This window comes from Mercenaria mercenaria, chromosome 10 (genome assembly GCF_021730395.1).
Source record: "Mercenaria mercenaria strain notata chromosome 10, MADL_Memer_1, whole genome shotgun sequence".
NCBI classification, from domain to species: Eukaryota; Metazoa; Mollusca; class Bivalvia; order Venerida; family Veneridae; genus Mercenaria; species Mercenaria mercenaria.
This window is the reverse complement of record NC_069370.1, coordinates 43,459,740-43,478,743: the sequence shown is the minus strand read 5'-3', so window position 1 is coordinate 43,478,743 and position 19,004 is coordinate 43,459,740. Positions and strand designations below refer to the sequence as shown.

General features: G+C 34.7%; 1 protein-coding gene across 1 annotated transcript in view; it reads left to right on the top strand.

Moving 5' to 3' along the window:
• LOC123561763 (uncharacterized) overlaps nt 1-17,564 on the top strand; it is a 37,061-nt gene extending 19,497 nt beyond the window's left edge. Inside the window, exons 2-3 of the mRNA XM_045354364.2 lie at nt 11,106-11,355; nt 15,390-17,564. Coding sequence (XP_045210299.2) covers nt 11,113-11,355; nt 15,390-16,202 — 1,056 coding nt within the window. The 5' untranslated portion in view covers nt 11,106-11,112 and the 3' untranslated portion in view covers nt 16,203-17,564. The remainder of the gene's footprint in view (nt 1-11,105; nt 11,356-15,389) is intronic.
• The last annotated feature ends 1,440 nt before the right edge of the window (nt 17,565-19,004 follow it).

The window sequence follows — 19,004 nt, the reverse complement described above, 5'->3', positions numbered from 1 at the left end:
TCAAAGTGCACTGACTTATTAATGCGATTATTGGACCCTTCCATCCTTATATATTTAATAAGTCCATTTGACATATATTAAAGTTATTTTTATCTGTCAAATGCAGCTTTTTCTTTAGGAACAGTGTAGATCATGATTACACACCACATTCTTTGTCATCTAATCAGATTGTACACTCCTTGCAGATGCCCTTTTTGATTGATGCTAGGCAAAATGGGTTCTGGATAAATATAATTTTAATCAGCTATCATATTAACCGTAATTATGCTAATATAATTAAGTTAAATTAAATATAGCTATAAATGTTTATTTCTGTTGCAAAGGTTGTTTCTCAGCATAAAAATACTAAAGTTACAATATGGTGTGTTTCATATTCATATTGTTTAGTCAACAAAAACAGCACTAATTGGTAGTTAGGTAAGTAAATCTGAAATAAAAAAATATATTGATTACTCAGAATTGAAAAATTCACATAAATTATTGAAAAAAAAATCATTTTCATTTCAGATACAACCATTTTGCATTTAAAAATTTTCCCCAAATCTCTGCATTTTAAGTGCAAAACAGTTGTAACTGACAGATACAACCATTTTGCACTGAAACATTTTTCCCAAATCTCTGCAATTTAAGTGCAAAACGGTTGTAACTGACATTTTAACAAATATCTCTTTTGTAATGCAAGAACAGAGCTAGTGCTGATAATATGTTAAACAAAATGCAAAAATAGGTTTCCATGCAATAAAACTTGGTTTAAATGATGAAAGTTTAAAAAATTATTAAGTTTTATTGTCTTCCTGTAAAATTTTCAAAATTGCAGTTACAACCGTTTTGCGCTAAGCCCGCGAATTGTGTATATAGGTTAATCGTTTTTATTTTTAATCCCTCCGCCACATTAATCCCCCGCCGTGGCGGAGGGATTATAGGAATGGTCTGCGTCCGTCCTTCCGTCCGTCCGTCCGTCCTTCCGTCCGTAGCAAAATCGTGTCCGGTCCATATCTCCTAAACCCCTTGAAGGATTTTCATGAAACTTGGGTCAAATGATCACCTCATCAAGACGATATGCAGAACCCATGAGTCAGCCGTGTCGGTTCAAGGTCAAGGTCACAACTCAAGGTCAAAGGTTTGAGCCTGCCATTTTGTGTCGGCTCTATATTTCATAAACCCCTTGAAGGAATGTTGTGCAGAATTCATGAGTCAGCCATGTCAGTTCAAGGTCAAGGTCACAGCTAAAATCAAAGGTTTACCCTTTCACTATCCATAGCAGTGGCGGGGGATTTAGCTGTCTTTCAGACTGCCTTGTTAATATTGTTTAAGTTTTTGAGGACGAAATATATGCGATATCTGTCCAGGGACTACTCGTATGCCAGTAATGGTGTTTTTTAGCTCACCTGAGCACAAAGTGCTCAAAGGTGAGATTTTGTGATCGTCTTGTGTCCGTCATCCGTCATCAACAATTTGACTGTTAACACTCTAGAGGTCACAATTTTGGCCTAAACTTAATGAAACTTGGTCAGAATGTTACTCTCAATAAAATCTTGGACGAGTTTGATATTGGGTCATCTGGGCTCAAAAACTAGGTCACCAGGTCAAATCAAAGGAAAAGATGGTTAACACTCTAGAGGTCACAATTTTGGCCCAATCTTAATGAAACTTAGTCAGAATGTTACCCATAATAAAGTCTTGGACGAGTTTGATATTGGGTCATCCGGGATCAAAAACTAGGTCACCAGGTCATAGGAAAAGCTTGTTAACACTGTAGAGGCCAGATTTATGACTGTATCTTCATGAAACTTGGTCAGAATGTTAATCTTGATGATTATGTTCCTGATTGCCAAAAACAGACATAACTTTTACATGCATCTTGTTTATATATTTAGCATGAATGTTTACCTAAGTGAGAAGCTGTGACATGCATAAACCCCATGTTCCTATTTCAAAGATCAAGGTCACAATTGGGGGTCAAATTTCAAATTGAAGTTCTTCTTCATGCATGGTTGGATTTTGATGTAACTTGGCATGAATATTCACCTTTGAATTTGCAGTTGGCGCTACAGTTAAGTGCTTTTGCTTTATGTTCCCGATTGCCAAAAACAGACAGTGTCCAATTTGTATGTTCATACAACTCCATTTAGTGATTTTTACCACTGTGACTGAAATATTTCTAGTTTTATAAGAGAACCAAAGGTTTAAAAAATGCTGAATGCATAAGGCTAGCATATGAGCTCCTACATCAAAAGACCTAAAAGTATTTATGAAGAAATGATATTCTCATCCTATTTCAAAATAATTACATAGGTAATTTCTCAAACTTGCATTTGGATGAAGAATTTAATTTTTAGCTCAACTTTTCAAAAAATAAGTAGAGCTATCCTACTCACCATGGCGTCGGCGCCACACCTTGGTTAAGTTTTTCGTACCAGTCCATATTTTGACAAAGAGATAAAGCTTTGAAACTTTCAACACTTGTTTACCATCACCATGGCCAGTTATAGGCATGAGCACATAACTCCATCAGGGATTTTGGCTGAATTATGGCCCCTTTTGACTTAGAAATCATGGTTAAGTTTTACGTACCAGTTCATATTTTGACAAAGTCTTTTGAGATAAAGCTTTGAAACTTTCAACACTTGTTTACCATCACCATGTCCATTTATAGGCAAGAGTACATAACTCCGTCAAGGATTTTGGCTGAATTATGGCCCCTTTTGACTTAGAAATCTGGGTTAAGTTTTTCGTACCAGTTCATATTTTGACAAAGTCTTTGAAGATAAAGCTTTAAAACTTTCAATACCTGTTTACCATCACCATGTCCAGTTACAGGCAAGAATACATAACTTCATCACGGATTTTGGCTGAATTATAGCATCTTTTGACTTAGAAATCTGGGTTAAGTTTTTCGTACCAGTTTATATTTTGTGTAAAATGTTTGACATATGGCTTTGAAACTTTCATCACTTTTTCAGTATATTAATAGTCTCTGTCTGTAGGAAAGAGTACATAACTCTGTCATATATTTTGGCTGAATCATTGCCATTTTTGGACTTGGAAATTGGTTCTGATTTCATACAAGTCCACGTTTTGTCAAAACTATTTGATATATGGCTTTTAAACTTTGAACACTTGTTCCATCTGTAGGCAAGAGTACATAACTCTGACAACTATTTTAGCTGAATAATGGCCCTTTTTGGACTTTGAAATTGGTTCACATACGCCATTTAGTGCAAGACTTATCGAAATCCACAAATACGGGAACATTGTTTGTCTAATGTATTTTTTTTTATTTTGTCTGAATATCTGTAGAAATATTTTGACTCCATTCTTCAATCGATTCTTCTAATAGTCGAGCGTGCTGTCATTCGACTGCTCTTGTGGATTAATCTCATGATTTTCGATTTCTTGAAATAAAATAGATGGAGGAAAATACATGTAGGCATAACTATACATTTTCACTTTGTCATTATAATTTGTATACATTTGTTTTGGATTCTTCTGATATTGTATTCTCAAGTTTTACAATATTTTGCTAAATCCTCTCCATATTTAAATGTAAGAATGCTTCTTACACCATGTAGGAAGAGGTCTGGGTTCAAGTCCCAGTAGAGAGTATTTTATTACTGGGTATAAAAAATTGTGGACTGGACAAAAACATACCTGCTCTGCATAAAAAGTGACTAAAAGGGAAATGTAAAAATTATAGTGTAACCCCCACCCCTAATATACCAAAGTCGAAAGCTATACAAAATTTATAGCTTTAATATGTTTGTACTGTTATAATTCAACAATAATATTGTTTACAGACAATAAATAAATATTGAATGTATTTCACAAAAAGTAGGTTTAACTAAAAATTACCTGTTGTGCAAGCTTTGAATTTTCAGTTCAGTTGTGTTAAAATCTACTTCTCGATTACCATTCAAGATACTGCTGGTTATAGGATGGTGAAATATGATTACTGAATGCATAAGGCTAGAATATGAGCTCCTACATCAAAAGTAAAGTTCACATATATGGTTAAATGTCAGACTTTGTGTACATGATATTTAGACATGATGTGTACACTCTGTGTTGTTCAGAGACAAGGCTTAAAATAAAATTAAGTTTGTTTGACCTTTACCTACCGACCCGATAAAATTGCCCCGACTCAAATAATTTTATTGCATTCCAGAGTAAAAAATTATTTTTATTTTCTTATCAGAGGGAAAAAACTTATTTTGGTGCTTGAAACTGGCGATTATTTTATTTAACAAATGCATAAATAATTATGGCAAGTGAGAAAGTAACCCGCGGTCAGCTAGCAGAAAATCGATAAAGCAGATTGTTTATTATCTTGTGTATTCCGAACACGTGTCAACTATGCCGATAACGTTGCCTAAGGCCATAGGATGCAGACGACAACCAAACCTCTTGTAACCGGAAAGCAATCTGACAAAAGGACATAATCTTACAAATCTAGTATCTAATTTACCCGCGAAACGTAAAGATACCAAATCGTCATGCCGGTAATTTTCCATTCCACGAGCACGTGCGACCTATCGTAATGTCTAATTTACATCACTCGACGTTACTTTTGTTTACACATACACAAAAAGACGCGCGTAGTGCATTCATTTTTTGTTATTACCGCTTCAATATTTTTAGCACCGCTTAAAAAGTAATATAGTTTGAATTCTATAACGATTTTAATAAGATATCGACAGGAATGTAGGCAAAATTCTATAAAAACGGTCAAATTTAAATTTAGTTCTTTGTAAAATTTCAAACAGTGCGATCTTAATTACTTATCTCTTTCTAAGAGTAAATAAATGATACATTCTCTGGGCCTAAAGTTCAGACTTTTGACCAGAAAGTACAAAAAAAACAAACAAAAAAACAGCTTAAAAAAAATCTTAAATGATGAAAAAGCGTCAGCAATTTAAATACAGTACATGGCGTAAAACGATTTTTGGCAAACAGATTTATGATAGTGCGGCAAAATAGCTCACAGAGATAGGATATCCACAGTTATCGTTTGACACATTTACCTGTCAGTTTATACAGGATATTGAATTCGCTTTAACAAATTGAATTAGCTTTAACAAACCTCTAGAGTGGTCACAAGCAAAAGTTTACGCACGGACGGACGGACGACGGACGCTGCACGATCACAAAAGCTGTCACTTTGTGACAGGTGAGCTAAAAAGTTTAAGCAAAATTTTCTAAAGTGAAAAAAGATCAAAATTTTGTAAACTATGTAAGTCAGAGATATGTAACATGACCAGAATGGTCTGTTCATGAAGCCAAAGACTTTAAGAATAATTTTAAAGCGTTCAGAACAATTGGTCATGAGATCCTGCTTATATGCAAACACTCTCTTTAAAATTTCTATGCGGAAAAGGGTAAAATTATGAAAACAAGAGGACCATGATGGTCCAGAATGAGAAGAAACTTTTTATGCCCCCGAAGGGAGGCATATAGTTTTTGAACTGTCTGTCGGTCTGTCGGTCTGTCAGTCTGTCCGCAATTTTCGTGTCCGGTCCATATCTTTGTCATCGATGGATGGATTTTCAAATAACTTGGCATGAATGTGTACCACAGTAAGACGACATGTCGCGCGCAAGACCCAGGTCCGTAGCTCAAAGGTCAAGGTCACACTTCGACATTAAAGGATAGTGCATTGATGGGCGTGTCCGGTCCATATCTTTGTCATCGATGGATGGATTTTCAAATAACTTGGCATGAATGTGTACCACAGTAAGACGACGTGTCGCGCGCAGGACCCAGGTCCGTAGCTCAAAGGTCAAGGTCACACTTAGACGTTAAAGGATAGTGCATTGATGGGCGTGTCCGGTCCATATCTTTGTCAACCATGGATGGATTTTCAAATAACTTGGCATGAATGTGTACCACAGTAAGACGACGTGTCGCGCGCAAGACCCAGGTCCGTAGCTCAAAGGTCAAGGTCACACTTAGACGTTAAAGGATAGTGCATTGATGGGCGTGTCCGGTCCATATCTTTGTCATCGATGGATGGATTTTCAAATAACTTGGCATGAATGTGTACCACAGTAAGACGACGTGTCGTGCGCAAGACCCAGGTCCAGAGCTCAAAGGTCAAGGTCACACTTAGACGTTAAAGGTCATTTTTCATGATAGTGCATTGATAGGCATGTCCGGTCCATATCTTTGTCATTCATGCATGGATTTTAAAATAACTACGCATGAATGTGTGACACAGTAAGACGACGTGTCGCGCGCAAGACCCAGCTCCGTAGGTCAAAGGTCCTAAACTCTAACATCGGCCATAACTACTCATTCAAAGTGCCATCGGGGGCATATGTCATCCTATGGAGACAGCTCTTGTTTATTGATTAATTTAAAGAACCGAGGCGGTACGATCAAACAGTGATGTGTCACATGGCGCGAAAACATGACGTAATTCCATGACAATCTCGGGCAACTATACCGCTTTGATCTCCACTTCAGATGCCATGATACCGACACACTTCTTTTAGCTCTTTGAGGGGGGTGTTAATTGATGATGAAAACAAGGACAATGACTAAGTTTGTCAACAGAATAATTACCGATAATCGTTTACGCTTTTTATTTTGCTTTCAACACTGGGTGGATTATGACTATTGTGTCCATATTTTTCGGACACTTTACAAAATAATCATTTTTCGGGAAATAAGTCTTTAGAAAGTGAAAATAACTAGTCCTAACACTTTTGGAAAATACGGTAGGGGCTAGACTGTGATTATTTATACTATCGATGCAGTTATTATGAAGAGCAACTATGTGGTGGAGATTACAAAAATACAGTGAAAGAAAAATGTCTGCTGTGGAAAGGAAATTTAAGAACAAATATGATTGCTTACAAAGGAAACGTAGTGTACATGAGAATATTATTTGTCTACTATGTGTTATATTTGAAATTTGCTTGTACATAATACTGCTTTCACAACAGTGGGAGTATTACGGCAATAGACAGGCGAGGTGTGAATTTTTTTTTACTTCCTTGATTTGTACGGCACGTTTTCCTGACGAAAACATAGATTGCAGTCTATAATTACCGCTAATTTAATTATCTGTGAAAATATATTATAAACTGACTTAATTGTTGATTTAAAAATGTCTTAAATCAGAGATATTTATTTATACTCAACATTTATACAGGTATTATATACTTACTCGGTTATTTACTCTACATCGGTACACTCGTGTACTCGCTTGGTCACTTAACATTCGTACACTCATGTACTCTTTTAGTCACTTAAAATTGTTGAAAAAGACGTTTAACCCGAATACACACACACATACACACACTTACTCAACATCCGTACATATATTTATGTACCCACTCTGGCACTCATTCAGCATCTGTACATTTATGTACTTACTTGGTCAGGTACTCAACATTAGTGCATTCACGTACTCACTCAACATCCACACACTCGTGTAGTCATTCGGTCACCTACTCAATATCTGTACATGTACTCATGTACCCACTCGGTCACCTACCTAAACATCCGTACATTTATGTACTCACTTGGTCAGTTACTCAGCACATGTGCATTCATGTACTCACTCGACATCTGTACTTTCATGTACTCACTTGATTAGTTACTCAGCATTTGTGCATTCATGTACTCACTCAACATCCTTACACTCATGTACTCATTTGGTCATCTACTCATCATCTTCATATGTATTTATGTACCCACTCGGCTACTTACCTCAACATCCGTACATTCATGTACTCACTCGGTCAGTTACTCAACTTTCATGCATTCGGGTAGTGATACAGCATCCATAGATGTATTCATGTAGTTACTTGGTCATTGTCAACTTTTATTTAGTGTCATACCAGAGGAATTTTATTCATAAATGATATTGAATATAGTACACATGATTTTATATTTTAATTCTTAATTAAGTTAATATGAATTTATAAGTTATATGGTATGTTTTTAAATGTGAGTATGTATATTGTCTCTTATAGTTCTATTTAGAACGGTCATTTACAATTGTTTTAGTCTGTATGTAATTTTATATGTTTGTAAATGAATGAGACATAAATAAATAAATAAATATATTTGAAATTTGCTTGTACATAATACTGCTTTCACAACAGTGGGAGTATTACGGCAATAGACAGGCGAGGTGTGAATTTTTTTTTACTTCCTTGATTTGTACGGCACGTTTTCCTGACGAAAACATAGATTGCAGTCTATAATTACCGCTAATTTAATTATCTGTGAAAATATATTATAAACTGACTTAATTGTTGATTTCAAAATGTCTTAAATCAGAGATCATTTTGAAATGCATTTGTTTGAAGTGAGAAAATCTCAGTTTTCGAATTTCAAGAATTTGACAAGAACGGAAATGTGTTGAAATATTACAGGCTAGATAGTTTTAAAAACTCATAAAAAGTTATTATCTATTGAATTAAGCATCAAACACTTGTTGAAAATATTTAAAGCTGTAATTCAATAGTGTGTTTCGATGCCAAATATCGCGTATTTTCACGCTATATTTTTTTGTACTTCTAAGCGCAGATGTAGTGAAAACAATCATGAAAAGACTTTTGATATATATATATAAAGAAAACGTATAGACATGAAAGATACTCAAAACTTTGGTGAAGTTTGCCTTATGTGCTAATTAGGTCTGTGCCCATATTGTGTGTGCAAAGGCTAAGGGTTTATATATTACAAGCATACATTTAACAGAGCATCTACAGAGATTATCCAGAAGCAATAGGTATTAATAATAGACCTTATTACTGAGACAACAAACATTTAAAAAAAACTAAATATAATAAAATTATTTACCTACCTACCTACCCACTGTAAACGATATGCAATTTGGATTTCGTACTAATAGAAGTACGGTTGACTGTGTGTTTATATTGCATAGTTTAATTCAAAAAATGTTGTCAGAGAATAAATCTCTTTATTGTGCCTTTATCGACTATGAAAAGGCTTTCGATACAATAGTTCGAGATGCATTGTGGTATAAATTATTTGATACTGGTGTTAGTAGCAAAATGGTGAATATGTTAAAAGCCATATATGAAAGAGTTTCAGCTTGTGTTAAGATACATGCAAAATTGTCTGATTTTTTCGATGTCTCACTTGGTTTAAAACAAGGGGAACCACTCTCGCCCATACTTTTTATATTGTTCGTAAATGATGTTACTACCAATCTCGATTTTAATTCACTGACAGAAACTGACTTAAATTATTTAAATATCTATATGTTATTATTTGCGGACGACATGGTCGTGTTTACCACTAGTGCGCAAAGCCTCCAGGCACAGTTAGATAGCTTATATATGTATTCCATTAAATGGGGATTAAAGATAAATGTTAATAAAACAAAAATTTGTGTTTTTAGAAAAAGAAAACAGCCATTGATCATAACTGGTACATTGATAACGAGAAATTAGAAATTGTTGAAACATTTTGTTACCTTGGAGTTAATTTTAAATACAATGGGTCAATGCTAGAGGCAATGAAATCCTTAGCAGAACAAGCATTAAAGGCGGTAAATAGCTTATATTCTATTTTCTCCAGAATAAAATTTGACGTTAAAACTAAACTTTTACTTTTTGACAGAATGGTTGAGCCGATTTTATTATACTGTGCAGAAGTTTTTGGCATTTATAACACAGATGTTCTAGATAGAATTCAAGTGAAGTTCTGTAAAAAGATTCATGGAGTTAAAGCATCTACCCCAAATATGGCCGTTTTAGGAGAACTTGGAAGATACCCTATATCTGTTTTATGTAAAGAGAGAGTATTAAATTATTGGATGAAAATAAGGAATGATACAGGATCGCTTATGTATAAGATTTTTCAACTTCAGTACGAAGAATTATATAATGAAAGATGTACTTTTTGGGCAAAAAATGTTAAATTTCTTATTGATGGTCTCGGATACGGCTACTTGTGGCATAACTTTCAAGAGAACATCACTTTTGATGTATTGAAATGCAGACTAAGAGATCAGTTTAAACAAGAGTGGAGTGGTATTGTTCATAGTATGACAAAACTAGATTATTATGTAAAATGTTGTTGAGTCGGAATATCACTTCTTAATGACTTGTCAAAAATATTCTAATATCCGTACCAAATTTTTGCCACGCATTTCGTGGCCAAATGTCAATTTATTTAACTGTCTGATGAGTTCAAATAAAAGGAAAACTATTTTGAATATTTGTAAATACCTTAAAGAAGCATATAGTATCAGAAATGCAGAGGTGTAATTATGTACTTAATAATTATTTATAGGTAATATTACCTTTTTCTGTTCATGCTGCCGCTATATGTACATGCTATTATATACTTACTATCAACATATTCATAACATGTCATGTATGATTACATATCTATTGTATCAGTATTTTCTTTTTCTGTTCATTAGCCAAAGGCAAGTTCTTGTCGATGTTTGCTAATAAAATGTTGTTGTTGTTGTTGTTGTAAAAATACTGGGTCGGTAAAGGTCAAACAAACATAATTTTAATTTAGGCCTTATATAATTTTTGAAAAATGTTAAAAATAGCACCATATCTAGGGGCAAATTAAGTTGAAACAAAGCTGGTGACCTAGTATCTTTACTTCTTTTTTCAATACATCATAACATGACCTTTTAATAAAAAAACATTTCATCAAAATCTATTATTGAGAAAAAAATTACGAAACTGTAGCGAGCGTCCTTAAGAGCCTTTTTGGTCTTCAAAAATGCTGAAAGTAAAATAGCCTTACCCAAACCATTGGATTAAAGCCTCCCTAACGGAAAACAGTTTACATTACTGCATGCCCTGAAACAAAATGGTACAAAATTGATCAGAAATATGAATGTTAGAAACTAAAAACAGATTGTTTATTGACAGTTTCCCGTCTTTCCTGTTACTTGATTCCCTTGAAGTCCTTATACTGTGTTACATTTAATTTTGTGATCACAAAATTTTGAAGTTTTGGCTAAAATGGCTTTTTAGGGACATATATATCATTTGGTTTTAATTTTAATAAGTGTTAAACTCAACCAAATCAATCCACAAAAAATAGTCCCAAATAAATATTACGGTTTTACAGTACGTGTGATCTTTGTCATATTTTAGGGAAACAATGGCAGCCCCATCCCTTTATTTACGGTACAATGACGGAGAGCGAGGAGATATTCTCACGCAAGATGTTTATGTACCCAAGTTCGGGCTCACGAAATACACCTACTATTGTTGTCTGCAATGGAATGCCGGGATGAATGGAGGAGGGTATTGTGGGATACAGGACCATCCAAAGGGGCGTAATTACATCTTCTCACTGTGGGATCCTGTGGGTACGGATAAGAAAATAAAACCTATATATGTTGTAAGTATAATAGTACTCACTTCAATGTGGAACTATTTCATGTTTGATTTACGTGTGAGAAGTATGACAGAAAAAAGGTTCTATATTTTAGAGCTTTATTTTATTATCTTAAGGCGAGACCAATTAATCCAGGACAGTTTTGACATTGCCTAAAGAATAGTGGGCTGGACGTAACGTCTGTATTTTAAAAGTCCCTTGTACATATCATTATTATATGGTATAGTTTTCATATTTTGCATATTTAAGCATATGTATTTGAAAACATTGACTTAAAAGTTATGGTTTTATTATGGTTATTTTTTGTTATTTCTTGTTTCTTCTTGTAACTTTCTTTTTAGGGTGGTTAATCTTCTTAGTGAAACAGTTAATCTTGAAACTTTCTTAGTGGAGTTTTTTTTTTTTTTTTTTTTTTTTTTGACTTTCTTAGTAGAGCGGTTAATCGTGCGACTTTCCTAGTGGAATGCTAAACTATGAGACTTTCATAGTGGAGTGCTTTATCTCGTAGTTTCCTTAATATTGTGACATTTTAGTGGAGTGTTTAACCCTGCGTCTTTCTGCGTGCTTGCTGTTAATTTTGTGACTTTTTAGTAGAGTAGTAAGTCTTTGGACACATTTAGTAAAGCAGTTCTTGTGACTTTCTTTGTAGTAAGGTTAATTTTTTTACTTTCTTAGTGAAGTTTGTAACCTTAACACCTTTTAAGTGGAGTGGTTCTTGTGAATTTCTTTCTGGTGTTGCTCATTTTGTGGTTTACATTCTTAGTTAAAGTGAATAACCAGCTATGCTGACGCCCGCTGAACAAAATAAAATCCGCTGGAAAAGTAACCCCGCTGTAAATAGGTAGGATTTTTTTTCATTTATTTCTATTGATATGAAGCCAATTCTTGCAAATCAACATGACAGTTTTGATAAAGAATAGACATGGCTTGCATTTACAACTTCTAGGCTGAAAACGATCGTTTTGTTTCTAGAAATTCCCTGACAATTTCTTCAGTTTGAGAAGTAGAACAAAAATTCAAAGTTTTGTTCAAATTTCTTTGTTTATGAACAATGTGTGAAAACTGTTATCATCTGGAATAACAGAGGTGTCCTTTTGGAGCACCTGTGTGAAATTTCCGGATTCTTCGTTCTTTCTGAAAAAAAAACACCAAATATATTAGCCATTAAACAGGTATAGGTGAAAAATATGACCGTCGAAAACGCCCGCCAGTACTGTCGTGGAACTCGGCTGATAACATTTATAGACTGTCCGTGAACTCTGATGATTTTGAATACATTTGTATGTAAAAAGTATTATTGGCAGTCATTTTACTAAAACGTGATAAGTTAAACAATTACCTTAAATTTCAAGAGGCTTTGTACAAATATGACTATATTCTGTAACACCCTGGCTGGAATTTAACCTAGTACACGCGCTCTTGCCATTTTTTCTTTTTCTGTCATACGAAAGTAAACTGTATACCTTTTTTTGTTGGGCTTACAGTCACATCGACACAATACAAGACATATTGCGACTGATCCACCTTTCGGAGGTGAGGGAAATCCCCTGTAGGTGCTCTTCCAGGCTACTATAGAAAATAATTTCACATCGGTACTTATAAGTGCAAATGATTGCTTCTGGTTGTCAGTTTTTTTTTGGAAGAATTCAGTATATAACCCATGTCTTTAATGGATCTTGCAACATGTAGCGTTAGTGAACATTTATCAGTGTATCAGATTTGTACGTCACAGGAGTTACTCTCCTTATGTGCAGTGTGTATTTGCTCTTTCTGTCAACAGGATAATGTGATGTTATTTTGTTCAACGCTAGGTATTGTAAATCTACGTTGTTTCAAATAATTATTATTATATAATATCCTTTAGTATAAAAATACCTGTATTACGCTTACATGGTATTATTACTGCATGTTATGATAATACACAGAATGTTAGTGCATTCAGGTATACTTAGATTAGTGGATTAATGTGGCTCAGTTGTTAAGTGATACCAAGCTGGACTGTCAATGCGAAGGTCTGTAGTTCAAAACTTGGTAGCGGTAACTGGGATATCTCAGATGCGCCAAAGTGTCCCACACTCAACTAGAGGCCAAGTACCTGTTCTACACACGAAGAAAGTATTCACGTGTACTTGTGCTTTATAGTAGGCCTAGAGAGCTGGGGTATCGTACCCGAATCCCGTTCCACTAAATATGTCCCTGCAACATATCTGTACCTGTTAAGATTTATAAGTATAATGAAGATGGTTGTAAAATTGTGATAATATGTTGGAGTATGAATCTTGAGACATCTTCAGATGGTACTCCTGTGAAGGTGGTAATCATATAATAGCTACCGGACGGCTAGCCTTCGTGTATTTTCGGTATCGTACACGCTCGGTTCATGTAACATTTTACTTGTAATTTTCGTGTTACTTGATGGATTTTGACAAAATAAATTTTAAATACTTCGCTCAAATTCCAGTTCCCAGTAGTTTGGATAATCTTCTTGGTGGCATTATTAAAGTTGTTAATTTCTTAGTGGCGTAGTTAATCTTGTGACATTCTTAGTAGAGGTTTCAATCTTGTGACATTCTTACTTGAGTTGTTAACCTTGTAACTTTCTTAGTGTTGTGGTTAACTTTGTGACCTTTTTAGTAGGATGATTAATCTTGTAATTTTCTTCGTGGTGTGGTCATATTTGGGACCTTCTTGGTAGGGTGTTTGACCATGTGAATTTCGTTGTGGTGTGGTTAATTTTGTGACTGTCGTAATAGGGTAGTTAATCTTGTGACATTCATAGTAAGGTGGTTAATCTTTTGAGATTCTTATTAAAGTGATTGATCTTTTGATATTCTTAGTGGAGTGGTTAACCGTTGTGACTTCCTTAGTAGAGTGGTTATACATTGTACTTTCGTAGCTCGGTTTGGTTAACGTCATTGATGAAGAATAACTTGCCCCATATCTCTGTAGGAAAATTCGTAGTTACACATAGCTTCCCAAATTAGTGCATGAAGGAGCACATCAAATGCTATGCTATGACACTAGGTAATTGTGTCATTGTGACATTTAACACAACAAAAAATAATAGCCTTCAATTTTTATAAAATTTGATGGCCCAGTATATGTAGCTTTCGGCTCTTTAGTGCTGGTGACAATTTATCCTTTTGTTTCATTGGAGTGCTTGTAGCTATCTAATCTTTAGTAGTTTTTTAGCTTGAAACCATAACCCCTGGTTTCGTAGTCAGATAATGTTACCATTGGACTACTTCTTCTTTTGTTCTAACAATAAGCACATGTACAGGTGAACTTTAGTTGACAAAATGATAGTTAATTTGTTAATTTACAATTGTAAGAACAATCTACATTGTAGAATATTTACTATATGTGAAGCTGTGTTCAAAGCTTCCCATTTACAACCATTAAGAATACTTGCTTGAAATAATTTGTTTGCTAAATTTCAAACTCAAAACCCTATTGTATTGCTAGCTGCACTTTCTAAGCACATCATATTGCTTTGGAAACAAATTCTATATGTGCAGAGCTACTTTAAGTAGAAGAAAATCCTCAAATTGTCTGTTATGTGAAAAAGTATACAAAAAGGGCATTCTTACCTGACTAATAGCCAGTCTGCCGGGTTAGCTGAGGATGTAAAATTGGTAGGAAACTAAGAGAGATGGTGAGGATAAATCCTCAGGTAAGGCATTTTGTTCCTCATTGTTTACAGAAGACACTGTGCCTAAATCATTTGTCATCCACCTCTGATTTAGTAAAGGGTGAGTTTTGATGTTAATATAGATACAGAATTCAGGAACACTGGTATTTGGTCAACTGACTGCCATTACATAACTGCAGTGCCGTTGAAAAGTGTTAAAAAGAAATCATACCAACAGACTGAAATAAGTTTTAGCATAGAATGGCGCCTGGCTTTTTCTTCAGCAGTTGAACTTTAAAGGGGTAGTACAACCCGTGTCTTTAGTTTCTAATCCTCGTTTGTACTTAACAGTTTATACATGTATAATAGTTTGCAGCTATTTTTCTATGATTTCCTGTTTTAATAGGGGCCAGGAACAATCTATGAACCATTTGGAGGAGAAGGGCAAGGCTTGAAGACGTGGAACTTCACTCTAGGATGGGAATCGGATAGCTGGTACACAGTCGTTATCAGACGTTGGGACGATGGCGAAAACACATGCTATGGATTCTGGGTAAAGCACCAAATGACCTTGGAATGGACACATATCGTGTCATTAGAATTTCCCGTCACTGCAACATTCTTTGAAACTATGTCATGCAGTTTTCTTGAGTATTGGGTGGGCACTGGGGACCAAAAGCGCTGTGTACACTACAAAAATGGCTACAAACATGGACTAAATGGAAAATGGATGCCGTTTAACAAAGCTGTATTTAGTATGGTCGGTGAAATGAGATGTAAACTATTTGAAAACAATTATGATTCGGGAGTGTTGCATGATGCATTCTATTTGCATTCAGGTGGACAGACTATGCAATCAGCTAGTGCAGTCAATGGCGGAATGCTGACCAGAGAGATGCCCGCAAAGCCAGATGTTTTGCCCATCTGTGTGTACCTGTCATCAGTTACTTCAGAAGAAGTTAGTTGGGAAATATCTTCAGGAAGTGTTCCGCAGTTTCAGTATATAGTTTACATAGACAAACTGATTTACAAACATGAAGTGAATTCTGAAGCTAGAACATGTAAATTTGATACTCCACCAACAGAACTTGTTGAACTTTTAATTGAGGACATTTATGGCCATGCGGTGAGGTCAAAGTTCAAAATCACTAACCCGCCTGACTGTGACCAAGAAACTAGGACCAGATTAGAAGTTTATGTTCCTACTGCAACTCACTAAGTGTATCAGTGACTCTATATAGGCACCCTGACTTACAAGTTTGTAAAAAAGCTATTATTAAACATGGTTTAGTTGCTTACTCTATGGCAACATAATTTTTGGGATACAGTATAACCTGCCCTAGTGCAAACCTGTATCAGGTAGTCACTTGCCTGAAGCAGCCAGTCAGCTAATTTCCCTAATTGACTTTTTTGAATAGCTATCAACTTGACTTAAGCAGCCACTGCTGCCGCAAGCAGCCAGATTCTGTTGATTCCTTGACTGACTGCTTAAGACAGGTTTGATTGTAATTCTTTAGTTTTTGAATAATGAAAAATATGAGAAGTGTCTGCTTAGTACAAATACTTTCTTTTTAAAACTTAGGGTTGGTTTTTATTGAGCACACTTGCGGAAGCGAAGACATAGTTGTTCAAATGGCTGTTAGTTGTATGTGCGTCCGTACATCCATCCGGTTTTGTTTGTCCGGACCATAACCTTGACATGCATGGAACAGTCTTGTTTATATTTGGCATGAATGTTAACCTCAATGAGACGGAGTATCATGCCTAAACTCCAGGTAGTCCAGGTCTCGACTGGAGGTCAAAAGTCATGTCAGATCTTGTCCGGCCCATAACATGACATGCATTGAGGAATCTTGTTTATATGTGGCATTAATATTAAACTCAGTGAGACTGACTCTATCTTAAAGGCCAAGGTCACAGTAAGGGGTCAAAGGGCGGACTAGACATGTTGCTCGTGAGCGTCTAGTATCAATACTGCAGACTCTCTTTTGTCTTATGAATTATTTACTAAAAAAATAAATTAATTGTGCCCTGGCCCTTAACACAATCCAAAGCAATGTCACAGATGAACTGATATCAAATGAAATTGGCATGTTACTCACGTGGTCCTTCTATCTCAAACTAACTTCCGTTAAGTCTTGCACATTTTTGGTATGTTGAATGTTTCTACATGCAAGTCATTAACAAATAACAAAATTATTTTGTGTGTATGTTGTATAGTGTGAAATTGAAAAAAAATCCTTTGAGTTTTTTTTATATTCAGGAATAAGCCTATAGCAGTTAGTGCTAAATCAGATTTACATCCGCTCTTGAATCACCAATTTTATTACAAAAAAAAACAACAAACTTATACTCAAGAAAATTAAGGGTTGACATGCTTTACATTTATCATTCTCAGCATTTCTTTGTTGTTTTTTTTTCATTATCCAACAAAGAATTCAATTACCAGCATAGTTTTTATGTCATTTTGTTTGCAAAATGGCAGCAAATATTGACTCAGCTTTCCCATGTACTTTGTAGTAATAATTTTTTACAGAATCTGGCATACTCCAGACAGCTCTACATAGGCTGCAATGATGGCATTTATGGCATCTTAAATGAAAATATATATAATTTATAGTCCGGTATGAAACACACAGAGATAAAATTGTAAAAAAAATATTTTATTTTGAAATAAGTGTTGAAATACAACAGATAACAGCAAAAGTATACAAACCCCTCACATAGTGCCATTGATATGCTGACAATATATATTATTGTTTACGTATATAAAAATATCTTTTCGACTTAATTTTAAATTAGAGTTACATATTAATGGGTATTGTACTTGTTTTGGAACCAAAATGTCCATTAAGGGTAAATGCCACAGTTGCTTATATGTATATAGGCAGACTTTTTCCTACAGACAGAATTTCTTTTTTTTCTACCTTTAAGATGGTTGGTTTGAATATAATGACTTATAGATCCAGAAGAAAGTGTTTTGCTCACACCCGTTGAAATACATGTGTAGTGTATTACTTATAACCAAAAATGCATTTTCTAAGGAAAATCCCAGTGTAAATTTCTCTCATTGTAATTTTCATTCTTTAATGTTTAAGTTAGTCAATACTTTTTGTAAGTTTTGTTTGTGGCACTGGCAAAGATTGATTCAAAAATACTTTTGAAAAAAATGTGGTTGAATTTACAATGGAAAGTACCCCAATCAGAATTGTTTTAGTGATGATTTGATTTCAAAACTGCTAAAGATATTACTTTTTTATTTCTTTTACAATATCTGTTAGTTTTTTTCAAATGATGTGTAATATCCATGGTAACAATTTATCTGTAAATGTAATGTTTGTCTCTTGTTGATTAACTCCATTCTGCGCTTTCTGTTGTAATCTATCGCAGATCTTGGCATATTTCAGAGCAAATTGAAGACAATGTATTTTGATGATACATAAGAACGTTAGCAGTCAGACATTTGTATACATGTATACATACTTGTATCAAAATGCAAATTTTTGATTTTGGACCCAGTACTGATGCCCTATGAAAGGATGCAGTAGTGACACAGGCAGTGCTTGAATAAAGATTGCCTCAAGGTTGTGTGGCTTGCCTTAATCTGCTGGATGATTGCTTTCAAGTAATGTCATTTTATTGTTAGGTACCGTTGTATGCCATTTATTTAATCTTTAGCCTGCTAAATTTCTAAAATGGTTGATCTATCATTTAATTTGAGCAGTACATTTATTATTCAAAGAGGTGTTCACTGAAAATGTACTGACTGACTGACTAGCGAACAGTGCATACCAGGATGTGTTGGCTCATTTTTGTATGATGCGCTGGTCACAAATTTAAGGCGGTATCAATTGCCGCCAGAAGGGTAAAGGTTAATGATATATTATATCAGTATGCCTTTAAGTTTTGTCCTGCCAGTAAATTCTTATTGCTGTATCATTGTATATTCTTGTATCTAACTGTAAATGACTTATGTAAATTTATTCCTCCATAGATTATTGCCAACATCAAAAATCAGCTT